Source organism: Balaenoptera acutorostrata, chromosome 16 (assembly GCF_949987535.1).
Source record: "Balaenoptera acutorostrata chromosome 16, mBalAcu1.1, whole genome shotgun sequence".
Taxonomy (NCBI): domain Eukaryota; kingdom Metazoa; phylum Chordata; class Mammalia; order Artiodactyla; family Balaenopteridae; genus Balaenoptera; species Balaenoptera acutorostrata.
In genome coordinates, this window is record NC_080079.1 from 62887883 (window position 1) to 62904346 (window position 16464).

General features: G+C 44.8%; 1 protein-coding gene and 1 long non-coding RNA gene across 4 annotated transcripts in view; one reads left to right on the forward strand and one right to left on the reverse strand.

Moving 5' to 3' along the window:
- The window catches only part of MICU1 (mitochondrial calcium uptake 1), a 224013-nt gene extending 213972 nt beyond the window's left edge, over positions 1-10041 (forward strand). The window contains exons 10-11 of one of the 3 annotated variants that reach the window (XM_057531159.1): positions 443-625; positions 6755-10041. In XM_057531159.1, the coding sequence (XP_057387142.1) occupies positions 443-625; positions 6755-6915 (344 nt within the window). In that variant the 3' untranslated portion in view covers positions 6916-10041. The remainder of the gene's footprint in view (positions 1-442; positions 626-6754) is intronic. The other 2 variants (XM_057531157.1, XM_057531158.1) reach the window with 2 other exon arrangements.
- On the reverse strand, positions 4240-16185 carry LOC130705053 (uncharacterized). Its single transcript, XR_009005685.1, has 3 exons — positions 15803-16185; positions 4949-5058; positions 4240-4676 (listed from the first exon to the last, which is right to left on the reverse strand). It is a non-coding gene; the product is annotated as an uncharacterized LOC130705053 (long non-coding RNA).
- Between the last annotated feature and the right edge of the window lie 279 nt (positions 16186-16464).

Here is a 16464-nt window from a genome sequence, read left to right on the forward strand (position 1 = left end):
GGTAAAATGTATATAACAAAAGTTGCCATTTAAACCATTTTTAAGTATGTAAGTCAGTGGCATTAATTACATTCACAGTGTTGTACAACCAGCACCACTATTTCCAAAACTTTTCCATCACCCCAAACAAGAAAATCTGTACCGATTAACCACTAACTCCCCAGCCCCTGGTAACCTCTAATCTACTTTCTCTATAAATTTAGTATCAGGCATTCTTACTTAATTATATATACCTCCTAAACTGTGGCAGCAGTAGAAAGAAAATGGAATCTGAAGTGAAAAGGAAAGGGGGTTATGGATTAAAAACTGAATTATCATTTTCTTAAATGTGACATAAATACACTTGAAAATTTTTTGTGACTGAATAGTTTTATCCTTCCATTCAGAGAAAGCAAAACGGAAGTCCCTCTCCTGTGCTAACTCAACATCTTTCTTCTTTCAGTGACCATGCAGCAGGTGGCCAGGACAGTGGCTAAAGTGGAGCTCTCAGATCACGTGTGTGATGTCGTGTTTGCGCTCTTTGACTGTGATGGTGAGTGGGGCCGTCTGGAGTCCGCGGAAAAACCAAGCCTTACTGCCCTTGAAGTGGACACTTTTATGATGGAGCCTTGCAGCCAGCTCCAGGGTACCAGCCTAGACTGCTTCAACTTCCCCATTTCCCACATCAGTAGCTCAGCCCTCAGACTCATGACATTGAGAAATACCACCCCTGGTCCTGGTTTGTGTTCTCCATTTCTTCTTATAATTCTAATTTGCCTGTAGGCCTAAATTCATTTATGACCCTAAGGATCTTAAAAATAAAAACAAGGGAATTCCCTGGTGGTCCGGTGTTTAGGACTCCCCGCTTCCACTGCAGGGGGCACGGGTTCGATTCCTGGTTGGGGAACTAAGATCCCGCATGCCGTGCGGCACGGCCAAAAAAAAAAAAAATTAGACCCAGCTTACTGCTTAGCAGATAGGAGCACTTGAGTATTTGAATGTCTCTAGGAAGAAGATGGTACTGATCATTCCACCACCCAGGGCACATTTTAGTCATTTACAACCCATCATAGCATTCCAGCTGCACACCAAGGTCTGTTGTGTCTGTGAGCACTCTGCAGTTTATTTAGCCCATTTAAGAGATCCTGGTTCTGCTCTGGCCTTATTTCTCAGCTATGTTGGCTGATAACAATGATGATAATATTAACAATGGAGGCTCACAGTTTTTTGTCTCTTTTTTTTTTTTTGCCTTAAATTTTTTTATTTTTATTTTTTAAAATTTTTATTGGAGGATAGTTGATTTACAATGTTGTATTAGTTTCAGGCGTGCAGCAAAGTGAATCAGTTATACATACACATCTGTCCATCTTTTTTAGATTCTTCTCTCATATAGACCATTATAGAGTACTGAGTAGAGTCCCCTGTGCTATACAGTAGGTCCTTATTCGTTATCTCACAGTTTTTTCATTGCTTACTATGAGCCAGATACACTGTGCAAGCTGCTTGTTTAATCCTCTGACACAGGAGTAGTTATTAACCACATTTTACAGATAAGGAAGCTGCAACTCAGAGAGGTTAAGTAGTTTTCCCAGGATCACAAAGGTATTATTAGATAGCGAATCCAGGATTTGAAGCAAAAGTGCACTGCCTCCCTCTGTACTATATGACCTCAATTCCCTGTCTCACAGCCAAGATTCACTGTTCATCTTCCTCCAGGAAGCTAGGCTCACAGAATTCAAGAACAGATCAAAAGCTCCTGCATGTGTGAAACCTTCCCTTTTGATCCCAGCATAATGAATCACTCTGGTTTTTTTATTCCTTAACTTGGTTCAATTTGTCTGCATTGCTGCATGTTACACTCCATCTCTGTGTATGTGACTTAATGTCCCTACCTAATTGTGAGCTTTTTATGGGTAGTTACAAGTCCTGTTCACCTCTGGATCCCGCCTCCCCTGCAAATAGGACCTCACACAGTACTTTGCACATAACAGGTGTTCATTAACTTTTTTGTTGTTTGTTTTTTAATTTATTTTTAGTTGTGCCAGGTCTTAGTTGCGGCAGGTGGGTTCCTTAGTTGTGGCATGCAAACTCTTAGCTGCGGCATGCATGTGGGCCCTGACCAGACAGAAATCGAACCCACGTCCCCTGCATTGGGAGGTGGATTCCCAACCACTGCACCACCAGGGAAGTCCTCACTAACTTTTTAAGTTGAACTTGAGTTATTTAAATCTCCCCCCTGAACCCACAACCGAGGTCTGGGTGAAAGGAAGCCCAAGAGCGAGGACAAGGAGAGTCCTCATCCACAGGGAAGGGTGGTTATTCTCTAGAGCTGCCCTGTCCAATATGATACCACAGTTACCTGTGGTTATTTAAATTTAAATTAATTAAAATTGAATACAATTTAAAACTCACTTCTTCCAGTATCACACGTGGCTGGTGGCTCCTGTATTGAAAATAGCACAGATAAAAACGTTTCCCTCATCGCAGAGAGTTCTAATGGACAGCACTGCTGCGGAGAGAGTAACTCTCCCCAGATTTTGTTTTTACTCTAATCACTTTTAGGTACTTTGAGTTTTTTTCCAAACAACATTTTTATAATTTTTGAAGGCAGTATCCAAGAGCTGGTTTGTGAAGTGAATATGGGAGTAATGGCAACCAGCATCACAGTTCCCCTCTTCTCCTGGGAAGTCCTGGGAAATGTTTGATTTTCCAGCCTTTTAGAAGGAGGCTCTATCATTATCTACTTCTATTACCTTTAAAAAATCATTTTATCTCTGGGACCTAATTTTTTAATTGAGATGTAATTGACATATAACATTATATTAGTTTCAGGTGTACAACATAATGATTCAATATTTGTGTATATTGCGAAATGATCACCATAAGTCTAGTCACCATACATGTTACAAATTTTTTTTCTTATGATGAGAATTTTTAAGATCTACTCTCTTAGCAACTTGCAAATATGCAATACAGTGTTTTTAAATATAGTCTTTTTAAAATTTATTTATTTTTATTTTTGGCTGCCTTAGGTCTTTGTTGCTGCGCGCGGGTTTTCTCTAGTTGCGGCGAGCGGGGGCTACTCTTCATTGCGGTTCGCGGGCTTCTCATTGGGTGGCTTCTCTTGTTGCAGAGCACGGGCTTTAGGTGTGTGGGCTTCAGTAGTTGTGGCACTCGGGCTCAGTAGTTGTGGCTCGCGGGCTCTAGAGCACAGGCTCCGTAGTTGTGGCGCACGGGCTTAGTTGCTCCATGGCATGTGGGATCTTCCCGGACCAGGGCTCGAACCCGTGTCCCCTGCACTGGCAGGTGGATTCTTAACCACTGCACCACCAGGGAAGTCCCTTAAATAGAGTCTTCATGCTGTACATTATATCCCCATGACTTACTCATAACTGGAAGTTTGTACCTTTTGAATCCCCGCACCAGAATTCATCCACCTCCACCCCCCACCTATAGCAACCTCCAATCTGTTCTATATATCTATGAACTCAATTATTTTTGTTTGTTCGTTTTAGATTCCACATATAAGTGAGATCATACAGTATTTGTCTTTCTCTGATTTATGTCAGCATAATGGCCTCAAGGTCCATCCATGTTGTCACAAATGGCAAAGTTTCCTTCTTTTTTATGGCTGAATAATATTCCATCACACACACAATATATACACACACACACATATCACATTTTCTTCATCCATTCATCTGTCCATGGACACTTAGGTTGTTTCTGTGTCTTAGCTCTTATAAATAATGCTGCAGTGAACATAGGGGTGCATATATCTTTTCAAGTTAGTGTTTTTGTTTCTTTCAGATAAATACCCAGAAGTGGAATTTGGATCATATGGTAGTTTTATTTTTAATTTTTTGAGGAACTTCCATACTGTTGCCCATAGTGGCTGCACCAATTTACATTCTCTCCAACAGTGCACAGGGTTCCCTTTTCTCCACATCCTGGCCAACACTTGTTATTTGTTGTTGTTGTTGTTGTTAACAGCCATTCTGACAGGTGTGAGGTGGTATCTCATTGTGGCTTTGATTTGCATTTCCCTGATGATTAGTGATGCTGAGCATCTTTTCATGTGTCTGTTGGCCATCTGTATGTCTTCTTTGGAAAGCATCTGTTCAGGTCCTCTGCACATTTTTTAATCAGGTTGTTCGGTTTTTTGCTGTTGAGTTGCATGAGTTCTCTATATATTTTGCATTTTAACCCCTTATCAGTATATGATTTGCAGATATCTTCTCCTGTCTAGTAGATTGCCTTTTCATTTTGTTGATGGTTTCCTTTGCTGTGCAGAAGCTTTTTAGTTTGATATAATCCCACTTGTTTATTTTTGCTTTTGTTACCCTTGCTTTTGGTGGTAAATGGGGTTTATTTTCTTTTTGTTTGTTTGTTTTGTTTTTTGGTTTTTTGGGGGGTTTTTTAATTTTTTTTTTTGGCTGCGTTGGGTTTTCATTGCTGCTCACGGGCTTTCTCTAGTTGCGGCAAGCGAGGGCTACTCTTAGTTGCGGTGCGCAGGCTTCTCATTGTGGTGGCTTCTCTTGTTGCAGAGCATGGGCTCTAGGCGCGTGGTCTTAAGTAGTTGTGGCACACGGGCTTCAGTAGTTGTGGCTCACTGGCTTAGTTGCTCCGTGGCATGTGGGATCTTCCCGGCCCAGGGCTCGAACCCACCAGGGAAGCCCGGGGTTCATTTTCTTAATCTACAGAAAAGGGAAGTAGATATTAAATTCGAAAGCCATTGTCATTTCTACCAGTGCAAGATCTTAGGTCAAAATGCCAGGGGACAGAGAATTCCGATTTTCAAACAGACGTGTTTGTCACAGAATTTAGAGCTGCAGTCACAGATCACACATGCACACAAATGACATTCAGTCATATATCCAATTCACAGGTAACAAAGGCCGTTCAGACTGGTCAGCCCTGGCCTTAGGGAAGCAAGAAGCAAGTCCCAGAGCAGTTTGAATGAAATAACCTCAGGTTTTGGGAATTCCCTGGTGGTCCAGTGGTTAGGACTCCGCGCTTTCACTGCCCGAGGGTACAGGTTTGATCCTCAATCGGGGAGCTAAGATCCTGCAAGCCGCACTGCCAAAAAATAAATAAATAAAAATAACTTCAGGTTTTTCATCTTAAGCTTCTTTTTATACAAAATATTAAGAATCCTTTTTAGACCTTTTTGTTCTTTTAATTGCATTCTTAATAAGCCATATTACTGATTAACTTTCAGCCCAGCCAGGCTACTTTTTAACTTTTTAAGTTAAAGTATAATATACATACAAAAAAATGCAAATACCGTAAGTGTGGAGCTTGATAAATTTTTAAAAACTGAACACACCCATGCATCATCCCAAAGCAGCACATCACCAGGACCACAGAGCTGCCTGGTGCTGCTGCCTTCCGGTCACTTATACCCCCGAGGGCAGCCACTTCCCTAACTTCTAGTGCCATAGGTTAGCTTTACCTGTTTTTTGTTTGTTTTAATCTTGCTCTGAGGTATCCCTGAGGCTGCCCATGCTCTTTTCAGACAGCAAACATGGGCCCGTTTAGGTTTTCAGGTACTCTATACAGAAGTAAACCAATTATTCCCTCTTACCACTTTCTTCCCAGACTGATCATTAGTAGAGGTCTGTTTGCTAGTTTCCTGTCACCACCAGTAATGGCTGCCATTCTTTTAATCAGCAGACATTTACTCCTGGGCACCTAGTCAAATGGTTACTGTCCTCTACTTTTGGAGTGGTTACTATTCCATGTGGCTTGAGAAGTGACCTTGGGTCAGACCAGATGCTCTCCAGGTTCTCCTCCAGACCTGAGAGTCTGCCACTGAAGAGGGTCAAATGAGAAGCCATGAGAAAATGGGCTTAACCCAAAGCCAGGTTTTGATTTTAGTTTTCACCATGAAAAGCCTCATCATGTCTACCTGGACTATTGCAGCAGCCTCCTAACTCACTCCCACTCCCACGGCTCCCATACTCACTCCATCTGTGCCACTCTCCAGTCTATCACCATCATCCAGCTAGAGAAATCTACCCAAAATGGAAATCCAACTACATCTTACTCCCCTCTCCCAGTCCTTTCCTGCCCTGAAGATAAAGTGCAAACCCTTTCATGAGGATACAAGATCCTTGAGGACCTGTCTCCTGCCTTCCTCTTTGGTTTACTGGCCATACCCCTATCTTTGTGTGTCCAGCAATACCTAACTCCTTGTAGTTCTCTAACAGCTGTGCTGCTTCCTACAGGTGCCTTTGCTTATGCTACTACCACTACTGCAATGCCTCCCCCATCTCACTCCCCTCTGCTTGGCCACTTTCTGCTCATCCTTTGGGATTCAACTTAGGAGTCACCTCCAGGAAGCCTTTACTGATCTGTACGTGCACCCTCCCCAGCCTGGGTTAGATAGTCTTCCTCTGTGCCCCCATAGCATCCTCTGTTTACCCCACTGTGGCATTCACCATACTATTGAAATAATGTACTTGTCTCTCCCATAACCTGATGCTATTTCAAGGGACAAAGTCATTTTTATCTCTTTATTCTCAACACCTAGCACAGGACCTGACATATATATTCTCATTCAACTTCTGTCACACTACACTGAACTATCACTGAGTTGCAATTGGAAACATCAAGGACAGTACAAACCAGTTCATTTTTAACCAAGAGAATTGAGTTTGGCTGTGAGAGAGCGCTAGGCTTTGGGACCTACATGATGTGAGTAATGGAATTGTCTCATTGTCTTTGTTCCAAGGGCGTCACTTATCCCTGTTGTGTTTGCCTCTTCTTCTAGGCAACGGAGAGCTGAGCAATAAGGAATTTGTTTCTATTATGAAGCAACGGCTGATGAGAGGCCTGGAGAAGCCCAAAGACATGGGCTTCACCCGCCTCATGCAGGCCATGTGGAAATGTGCACAGGAAACTGCCTGGGACTTCGCTTTGCCCAAACAGTAACCCAGAACTGCATGAGGAGCCGCGCCTCCAGGCCAGGCACCCTGGCCCCTTGGGCAGAGCCTTGGCACAGTCCTCCCTGCTGCTGCTTCCGGAAGAAGTGCTCCCCTCCTCCTGGGAATGATCTCAGGACTCATCAAGTTTCCCCTCTCCCAGTGTTCCGCTAGGCCCTGGTTCTAAACCAGTGATTCTCCCTAGAGGTCCTCAAAAACATGAGCAGGTCCTAAAAGCGCAGACCTTTGGCACGTTCGACAGTACTACCTATTCAAGCACCCTACAGACAAAGAATGCAGGAACCATCCATGTACCTGCCAACCCTGGGAAACACCCATTTCTTGAGTCATCTTGGTGTGGATTTATATTAACAAGAACATACCTTGCTTCTCCTCCTGCTGGTGTTTTTTAAGCTACAAATTGGGAAAACCTCTGGCAGAAAAAGGAAATCAGTGATGAATGATAACGAGGATGACCCAGGCACCCTGAGCTGGTGGGAAGCCTGGGCCAGAGGAAGGATCTGTGTCAGTCCCCAGGGTGGCTCTGAGGCGATGTGCCCAGTGGGAATGGAGCGAGATTAGGAATTTAAAGTAGCTGCTGCATGGCTCTCTCCACTCCCTTCTTTTCCTCTCAGGCTCCCTAAGAAGACTCCAGCACGACTGTGCTTATTAAATGAGCAGCAGTGATTAAGCTCATGGCCCCTGCGAGTGCCATTTCCCCTCCAGGCGTGTGCCTCTGAAGCTGAGTCCTGGCTCAGAGCCTGTCTGCCCTGTCTTAAACACTTGTAAAATAGCACTTTAATTATAACGGTTTGCAGTAAAGCCCCACCACCACCACCAAAGGCTCTTGTCTCCTTTATTTTAGGGTCCTCTGGGGCCCTTTTCATTTCACTTCTCCACTGGCTTTGAGATTCTAGCAGCAGACCTGTTTTCTTTCCACCAGAGCCTGGTCCTTCCTGTTGAGAAGGCACTTCAGCAAGGTTTGGATAGCATTTCATCCTGGACCAAGGCTACCAGGTCCAATGTAGTCCTTGATTACTCATGCCCCACGAGAAGGAACTAAGACAGGGTGGTAGGGGATATGAGACATCATCTGGTATGGTGGACCTAAGTGTTAAGAACCATAGCAACTGGGAATTCCCTGGCGGTCCAGTGGTTAGGACTCTACATTCTCACTGCTGAGGGCCCGGGTTCAGTCCCTGGTCAGGGAACTAAAATCCCACAAGCCACGCAGCACGGCCAAAAAAAAGAAAAAAGAAAAGAACCATAGCAACCAGTGTTTTATGTGGATTCAACTCTGCCACCACCTCAGTGTGACCTTGAGCAAGCAAGCAATTTCCCATCTGTTTTCTCAACTATAAAATGACAGATAGGGTTGAGCTTAATGGGCTTAGAGGTTTCTTCCAGGTCCAGAAACCTCTCCTTCAGCTCTTCTCCAGAATTCCTACAACCTCCAGAACCTCCAGGTAGTGCTCCTTGGCAGGATAGGGTCTCGCATCCAGTGTAATAGCACCACCACACCAAAAACCCAGTGCTTCCTGCGAGGCCTAGAAGTTGGTAGGGAGTGTTTATCAGGCAGAGAAGAGCAGAGACATAGGTCTGCACCTGTGGCTCTACAAGGACAGTACCAACCCCAGCATTTTCTCCAGAGCAATTTAATAACCTCACTTCTAACATCCTTTCTGGGAGCAGATTAGATTATCTCTCAAAGGAGTTTGCCACTCATGCACCTCATCTATCTTCCACTGTTTCCTTTCTTGTGGTATGTATTCCTGGCACCCTAGTGTAGCCTTTGCCTTGCTCATTGCCCCAGCGTTGAGGCATCAGCAAAATGTGAGCTTTTTCTTAAATTTGTCCCATAATCCCCAAATCACTCTTTTCCCCAATCCTCATTTCTCCAGCCTGAAAGAGAAGTCCCTTTCACAGCCTCTGTGGGGCATTCACTCCCTCACCAGAAGAGACCTGCCAACTGGCCTGGGTTCACCGAAGCTGAATGCCAAATCATAGCAGGAAAGGATAAGGATCTCACCTGCAACATCTTGAAAGCCAGGGTCAAGAGCACCTATGACAAGTACATGGAATTCCAGCTGAACTCCATTAGCTCCTAGGAGAGCCTGAGGAAGCAGAGGCGGTCCAGGTGCTCAAGAAGACAGGACGGCCACACTTTGGCACAACAGGGCAAATGTGCAGGTGAAAGGTACAAGCTAAGTCACCCAGAAGAGGCCAGGATGCCCCAAGGAAGTCCCTGATCAAGGAAGCATGTGAGCTCCCTGGTGGTGTAGTGGCTAGGATTCGGCACTTTCACCAAGGAAGCATGTGAGTAGGCTGAGGGGACTTTAGTAGGCAGAGTTTGGGGGTAAGGCTGGGAGCATTTGGGAATACAGAAGGCTGATACGTGCTTCTCTTTTTATTCCCATTGTTTCTTCTACCTAGACAGAATAAGCTTCCCCTCTGCCTTCAAGATTCAGATCAAACTGTCCCTTCCTTAATCCTCTTCCAGACAAGATTAGCGGCCCCTCCTTTGCCCCCCAAGGATCGCTTGCCCAACCATAACAACGCTGCTGTAATTTGATGTAATTTTTGTGAGATTGTCACCCACAAAGTTCAGACCCAAAGCAGTGACATAATCAAAGAAAGAGTCCACCACCAAAAGCAAATTTAAAAATATTTCTCGGACGAGGTAAAAGTGATACTAGCAGTGCCTCAATAAATTCCTCCTGAGACAGGCTGGGACCTGGGCCCTTTACTGCAGTGCTTGCACCTGGACACACATCTCCTCGAGCAACAGAATACAAAGAAACTAATGGAATTAAAAATAACTGCATGCATGCCGCAATCCGGGCAATTATGAGCAATAAGATAAAAGGCCACAAACCGACTGCCACTTAGGTGCTGGGAGCAAAAGCAGGGTACTGTGCATGATCCCTGCACACGGCACCACCAAGGGGGTGGGCAGAGCACCTAAGCCACTCCTCCGGCCCCATCTGCAGATCTGCCTCCGTCCTCACCCCACTGAAGGAACCAGCCTGCCCTCCACGGACAGCGAGCAAGGGCACCTGTTACTTGTTCTCGCTCCCTCGTGCTGCAGCACAAGTCCCAGTAAAGCCTTGCCTGAATTCCTCATCTGGCCTCTTATCAATTTCTGTTGGTTAAAGAGTCCAAGGACCCACGTCAGTAACACTCCTACACACCCACAGCTGTTGTCTACTTTTGTTATTGTTCTCTACTTCTTAAAAAAATAAATAACTCTCCAGTTCCAGCCTTTAAGCTTCGGAGAGGAAAAGAAACTAAGAGGGGAGCCAGGCTGCCGGGCTTCCTTGATGGGCTCAGCTGGGCTTCCTAGATGGTCTAAGAGGACAAGCAGGGAGAATGTGGAGAGAGAGTTACTAAGGAAAGAGCATAAGAACATACATGATATACAAAAATCATCATTTTAATAGTTTTTAGTGCCCCACCTAGTTTTACGTCTGGTTGGAGCATAGGCACTGAATAGGACTCTTAAGACAAAGGAAAAGGCCAGACAGTGACTGCTGCTAGACAAGGAGGAAAGGACGGCAGCATGGGAGCCAGGAGTCAGGTTCCCAGGCCAGAGCATCCTCTCCAAGCCCAAGCACAGCCCAAGCCAGATTATGTGTCCCAACAAGCAGCTCAGAAAAAGAATGTGAAACAGAGTAGTTCAGCTTTCAGGGTTTAGGTGCCACCTGCTGGCAAGAAGGCTCAGCGCCAGGAGTCACTGGCAGGGGAGGGGCAGCTGCTGGAGTCCAGCCTAGCCCCAGTCCTGCCCCAGAGAATAGGCCTCCCAGGGACCTGGGTGGCATGGGGCGGAGGGGGATGAACAACCAGAGATGAACCATCACCACGAAGAGAGACACGATGGATATGACGATACCTGAGGGGAGGGAAGCAGCCGTGTACTGTTCTCTGTGGCTCCAGAATGGGAATTTTTACCAGCAAGTGAGAGGGTAAGAGTCACCATTCATTCTACAGCTCTTTACTGATCACCTACTGTGGGCCAGGCACTGAGCAAGGTCTTCAGGGAGTTTGCAGGAGGAGTATAAAAGTGAGAAAAACAGAAAAGAAGCAAAAAGGTTAAGTACAAGCTGTGTGCAAGCACTTAGAAAAGCAGAAGGCTATCTAATCCAGATTTGGAAGTTCAAGGCAGGCTTGCAGAGAATTTTTTTTAATTAAAAAAATACTGAGACCTGAGGGTTGAGTAGGAGTTAACAAAGGGGGAAGGAGAAATGTCCGGGCAGCAGGTACGGAATGTGCAAAGGTCCAAAGGCCAAAAAGCATGTTTCTGGGAACGGAAGTTCTAGGGTGTATCCAGTAAGTACAGATTGGGGAATGATTTTGTTACCCAAGGATGAATTAAGATGGCGGTCATTCACAAAAAAAGATGACAAAAAATACTGTTGGGCATTTTGAAACACACTTATAGATAACTAATAGGTTATAGAAAAAATCATGATGGAAATTTTTAAATGCTTGGAACTGAATATGATAATGAAAATACTAGATATGAAAACTTGTGGGACACAGCTAAAGGGAAACTTAGAAACATCTTAACAACTTCCATACTTATTTACAGAAGATGGGCTGACAGTTAATAAGCTAAGCATCTGCCTCAAAAAGTTGGAAAAAGGGACTTCCCTGGTGGCGCAGTGGTTAAGAATCCGCCTGCCAATGCAGGGGACACGGGTTCGAGCCCTGGTCCGGGAGGATCCCACATGCCGCGGAGCAACTAAGCCCATGCGCCACAACTACTGAGCCTGCGTTCTAGAGCCCATAAGCCACAACTACAAGAGCCCGAGTCCCACAAGTACTGAAACCTGTGCTCCTAGAGCCCGTGCTGCACAACAAAGAGAAGCCACCGCAATGAGAAGCCCACGCACCGCAACGAACAGTAGCCCCCTCTCGCCACAACTAGAGAAAGCCCGCATGCAGCAATGAAGACCCAACGCAGCCAAAAAATAAAAATAAATAAATAAATAATTTTTTAAATTTATAAACAAAATATTCAATAGCTATAGTAAATTGGATCAATAGTTAAAAATCTGCTTACAACAAAATGTACCAAACCCAGATGGCTTTATATAAGGGAAAAAAAAAAGAAAATAGGACCAGGTTCTATAGGACCCTGTAAGCTCCAATAAGGAGTTTGGACTTCTATCTTAATGCCACTTAGGAGCCACTGAAGGGTTTTAAGCAGGAAAATGACATAATGAGCTTTGCATTTTGGAATGATGACTTCGCCTGCAAGGCTACAGATGGATTGGAGTGGGATCCAGGTTGGAGACTGCTATAATAATCCAGTTAACAGATGCTGGAAGCCTGGATTAGGGGAATGGCTGCAGAGTTGGAGAGTTGCTAACAGATTTGGAGATTTGGAAGATGTTCAGATCACGCCTGAGGGGTAAGCGTGGGGCATATAAACTGGAGGATGGTAAGGGAGAGGAAATAATTCAGCATGAAACCCAAATTTGTTTGGGTAACTGGGTGTGTGATAGTGCTCTTCAGGGGGGTAGGGAGGCTGAGAGAACCAGGTTTGGGTGGAGAATGATGAGGCAATTTTTTGATATGGTGCCTGAGAGATATCCCAGTAGAAATACCTAGTAGGTAGGTAGATATGAGTCTGGACCCAGGAAAGAGGTCTAGGGGATCTCCTAAAAACCTGGGTTCTCCCAATTTCAAGGCCAACTAACCATGAACACATGAGGTCTGAATCAGTGTCCTAATACCAGCTCCATCTCTTCCCCAAGAGAAGCTGGGAATAGAGACCATCAAAGTGAAAGGAATTTGAATCAAAGAACCCATACTTGGTGGGACGTCCCTGAAACAGACATGTTTGGGAGAAAGGACTTCAAGTGCCCTGTGCCCTTATCCTGCAGCCTCTGGCCCTCCCTAGATGTGAGGTCTCCTCCTTCTTTAGGGAGAAATAGGGAGCAAGGGACTGAAGTGGAGATCCAGAGATGCTATGGAGACATCTTCATGTGTTCATTCAACAAATAATTTATTGAAGCTAAAATTGAAAATTCAGTTACCTATCAGTCATTCACACTCTTGGGTGAATTTTCATCATCTTCAATGTGAGGTTTAGGTTTCTCTCTCTCTTTTTTTTTTTAATAGGTGAACATTCACATGTTTCCAAAATCAGACTTACATTAAAAAAGTATACATTGGAAAGCCTCATTCCCAACCATTCCCACAGCTGTATTCCATTGTGTTCCATAGTTTAATCAGTAAGGGTAGTTGTTTTGGAGAGAGATTCTGGAGCCTGGAGCTCTCTGAAAGGGAGGCCTTGGTGGGTAGGCATTTGGAGGCAGCAGGGGACACTGGGGAGTCAGCGAGCAAAAGAGCAAAGGACAGGAAGTGGGGGACATTCCACTGACTTGGTAATTCTTCCTGGAGCCTTAGGAAGGAATTTATCCCCCTGGCTAGCTTAGGAAAACTCTGGATAAAGTGTTTGGGGAGAGAAAAACCTGTCTCTGGGATTCATTTATTCTTTTCATTTAACAAATATGTATTGAGCCCCTATTTGGTGTCAGGCCTTGTGCTCAGACTATGGGGAGCATAAGGGCAAGATCTCCATCCTGGTTTAGCTGGAGACAGGATGTAAACAGACTCACAAGCAAAGGGCACCAACTGTGCAGGGCAGTGAAGGTGGGTGTCCATGGAGGAGCCAAACTAAGTGCTATGCGAATTCAGTGCAGGGAGAGCTCTTGGAGGAGTTGGTCCTTTCTCAGCCTCAGACCCAGGCTCAGATGTCATCTCCCCCAGGAAACCTTTCCAATTCTACACACACAAGTAACAGCTCCCTCTTCTGAGCCTCTTCAAGCTTCCACTCAATCCCACTGTTGTACTTACCACACTGTCCTCTAATTATTTTAATATCTCCCTTACTAGACTGAAAGCTCCCTGATGTCGGGTCCTGTCCTTTATTCTCGGTGCATCTCTGAATCCCTAAAACGCTGCACAGTGCCTGGCTTTCAGTGTAGACATCTATTAAATTTATTCCATCTCTCCACAGAGGAGTAGAGTTTAAGCTGAGCCCTGAAGAACTAGTTAGATTTGGACAGGTGTAAAAGATAATTAAGGAGGACAGGCAGATGGATGGGGGGCAGGGGGAGGGGGTGAAATGTATCTTAAGAGTGATGGGGAGGGGACCATAGGAGATTAAAGCATGTTAAGGTCAGACTGAATTCTTGGTGTCCCCGGAGGAGAGGAATCTGGAGGCTGGTGGTCACCTAATACAGCACAAGGGTTATTTCAGCTCTAGGAGCAAAATGAGGAGAAGCTGAGATTCATTGGGAGAATCATTTTCCCAGTGACTTCACCTGGATTTCCATGAAGGCAATTAAGGATGTTATCTCTCTTTTTAGGCCTCATTCTCCCACCCATGCCATGATTCCAGCTAGTCAGGATAGAAGTTTCTAATGTTTTCCTTAGATCAACATCATGACATCTTGATTTCAAGAACTATCAAGGAGAAACTGTAATTTCAGGTCACCCCTGGCATACCAGTTCCATTTTTAAACAACATCTATAGACCAAGGGCCATAATGTTTAACATGAACTGAGCAGGAATGTGACTCTCTTCCTGGCCTTTGGACTGAGAAGGAACCACAGAAAGTCAAATTGCCTCCGGACAAAAAACAAGACACCCGGTTTGAGATCTTTAAGAAAGGTAGGGAGTGATAACATGGAAGCTGGTTAGACCAGCATTCAGGCTGAATTTATAATCCCTTCTGAAACAACACAGCCTTTCTGAATTGAAACAGTTCCATGAAACGAAGCAGGAAGAGGTCCTACCGCGCACGCACACACTCCGCCGCCTCTCCAGACCCTGCCGACCAAGCCAAATTATTGACTATGGACTCAAAATTGATATGCCTTGTGGGAAAGGAGAGGAGGGCTGACCAGCCAGTAGCTGAGCAATCACAGTCCAGTTCCTTAACACAACAAATTACAGGCCTTTTACACAGGAGCAGCCTTCTCACAAAGCGACGTGCCTGTTGTCAGCCTGACAAGGGGGGGTGCCTCGTGACACTCAGGAGATGGAAGAGATACTTGGCAAGAGAGGGGACTACCTAGTAGTCCCGGTCAACAAACCTCAGAGAGGCTATTTGAAAGGTGCCCCAGTGTTTATCCTTTAACACATATGAAGGACCGATCAATTTGTGGAGACCGTAACTTTCTCTAAGCGTAGGGCTGTCATATTAAGGAGACGCTGATTTCTTCACAGCCCAGCTTGGAGTTTTCATTGGGAAGAGAACAGTGGGAATGGAAAGAAAGGTTGGATGTGAAGAAATTTCCAAGGGTGAACCTGTAGCCAAGGAGGCCGTGACCTTGCTTCTTATTACACTGAGAAAATAAAAGCTATCTGAAAAGAACTTCCTCGTGTTCCCACTTCCAGATCTGCCAGCTGGCCCACAGTATACCCAGCCACACTCCTGAAAATCAATGAGTTGTCCATGCCACTATCTAAAGCCATGCCATCACCATGCCCGGTATGCCACCTCCTCTGTCTATTCCTATAATTGTCTCCTCTCTTTCCTTTTACCAAAATTTCTTACCCAATTAAATAATTCCTATCACAGAATGCTATAATATATCCCACCTTAAAAAACAAAAACAAAACTTCCCCCCAGTCTTCCTCACATTCCCTACATTCTTCATCCATTTCTTCCTTACCCTCACTCTCTGAAATTCCTTCCTGTCAGGCTTTCACTGCTTATCCGCTGAGAGCAGTCCTGTCAAGGTCACCACCGACCTCCACCTTGTAAAATCCATTGGTCATTTCTCAGTCCTCACAAGTGCTTGTCCTCCCACAGGGTTTACCAGAGTTTGGCCCCTCCCTCCCACTGGAAACATTTGTTAAGTGAAAGTAATTTTCTTACCTTGCCGAGCTGCTTCTTCATTCCGCCTTCCTGGATGCTCCTGTTCCAGACCTCTAAATATGAAACTGGCAAAGGGCTCGGTAACCAGACCTCTCCTCTTCCCTACCTACACTCGCTTCCTTGGGGCATTTAGTCCCACGGCTTTAAATACTATTTATATTTCTTTGTCCACCTAGCCTCGAAGCTTTAAATGTCATTTATATATAGTGATAATTTCCAAAATTATATTTCCAGGCCCATCCTCTTCCTTACACCCTACTTGTATACAAATTCCTACTCTACGTCTCCACTTGACTCCAAAAGGCATCACGAACTTAACACACCCTAAATCAGACATTTAATATTCCTCCTACCAAACTGCTCCTCTCACAATCTTCCCCCAGTTTCAGTAAATGGAAACTGTTCTTCCACTTACTCAGGGCAAAATCTTGGAAACATCCTTGACTCCTTTCTTTCTTTCTCTCACATCCCACATCCAATCCATCAGCAAAATCATTTTGTCTTCAAAATATATCCAGAATTTGACTACTTCTCACCACCTCCACCTTTATCCAAATTACTATTAATTCTCACCCGGATTATAGTAGTAGCCCCCAAACTCTCACCTGTAGTAAGACTCTTACCAAATCTCGCTGGGAAGGCCACATAATATAAGGACTGAA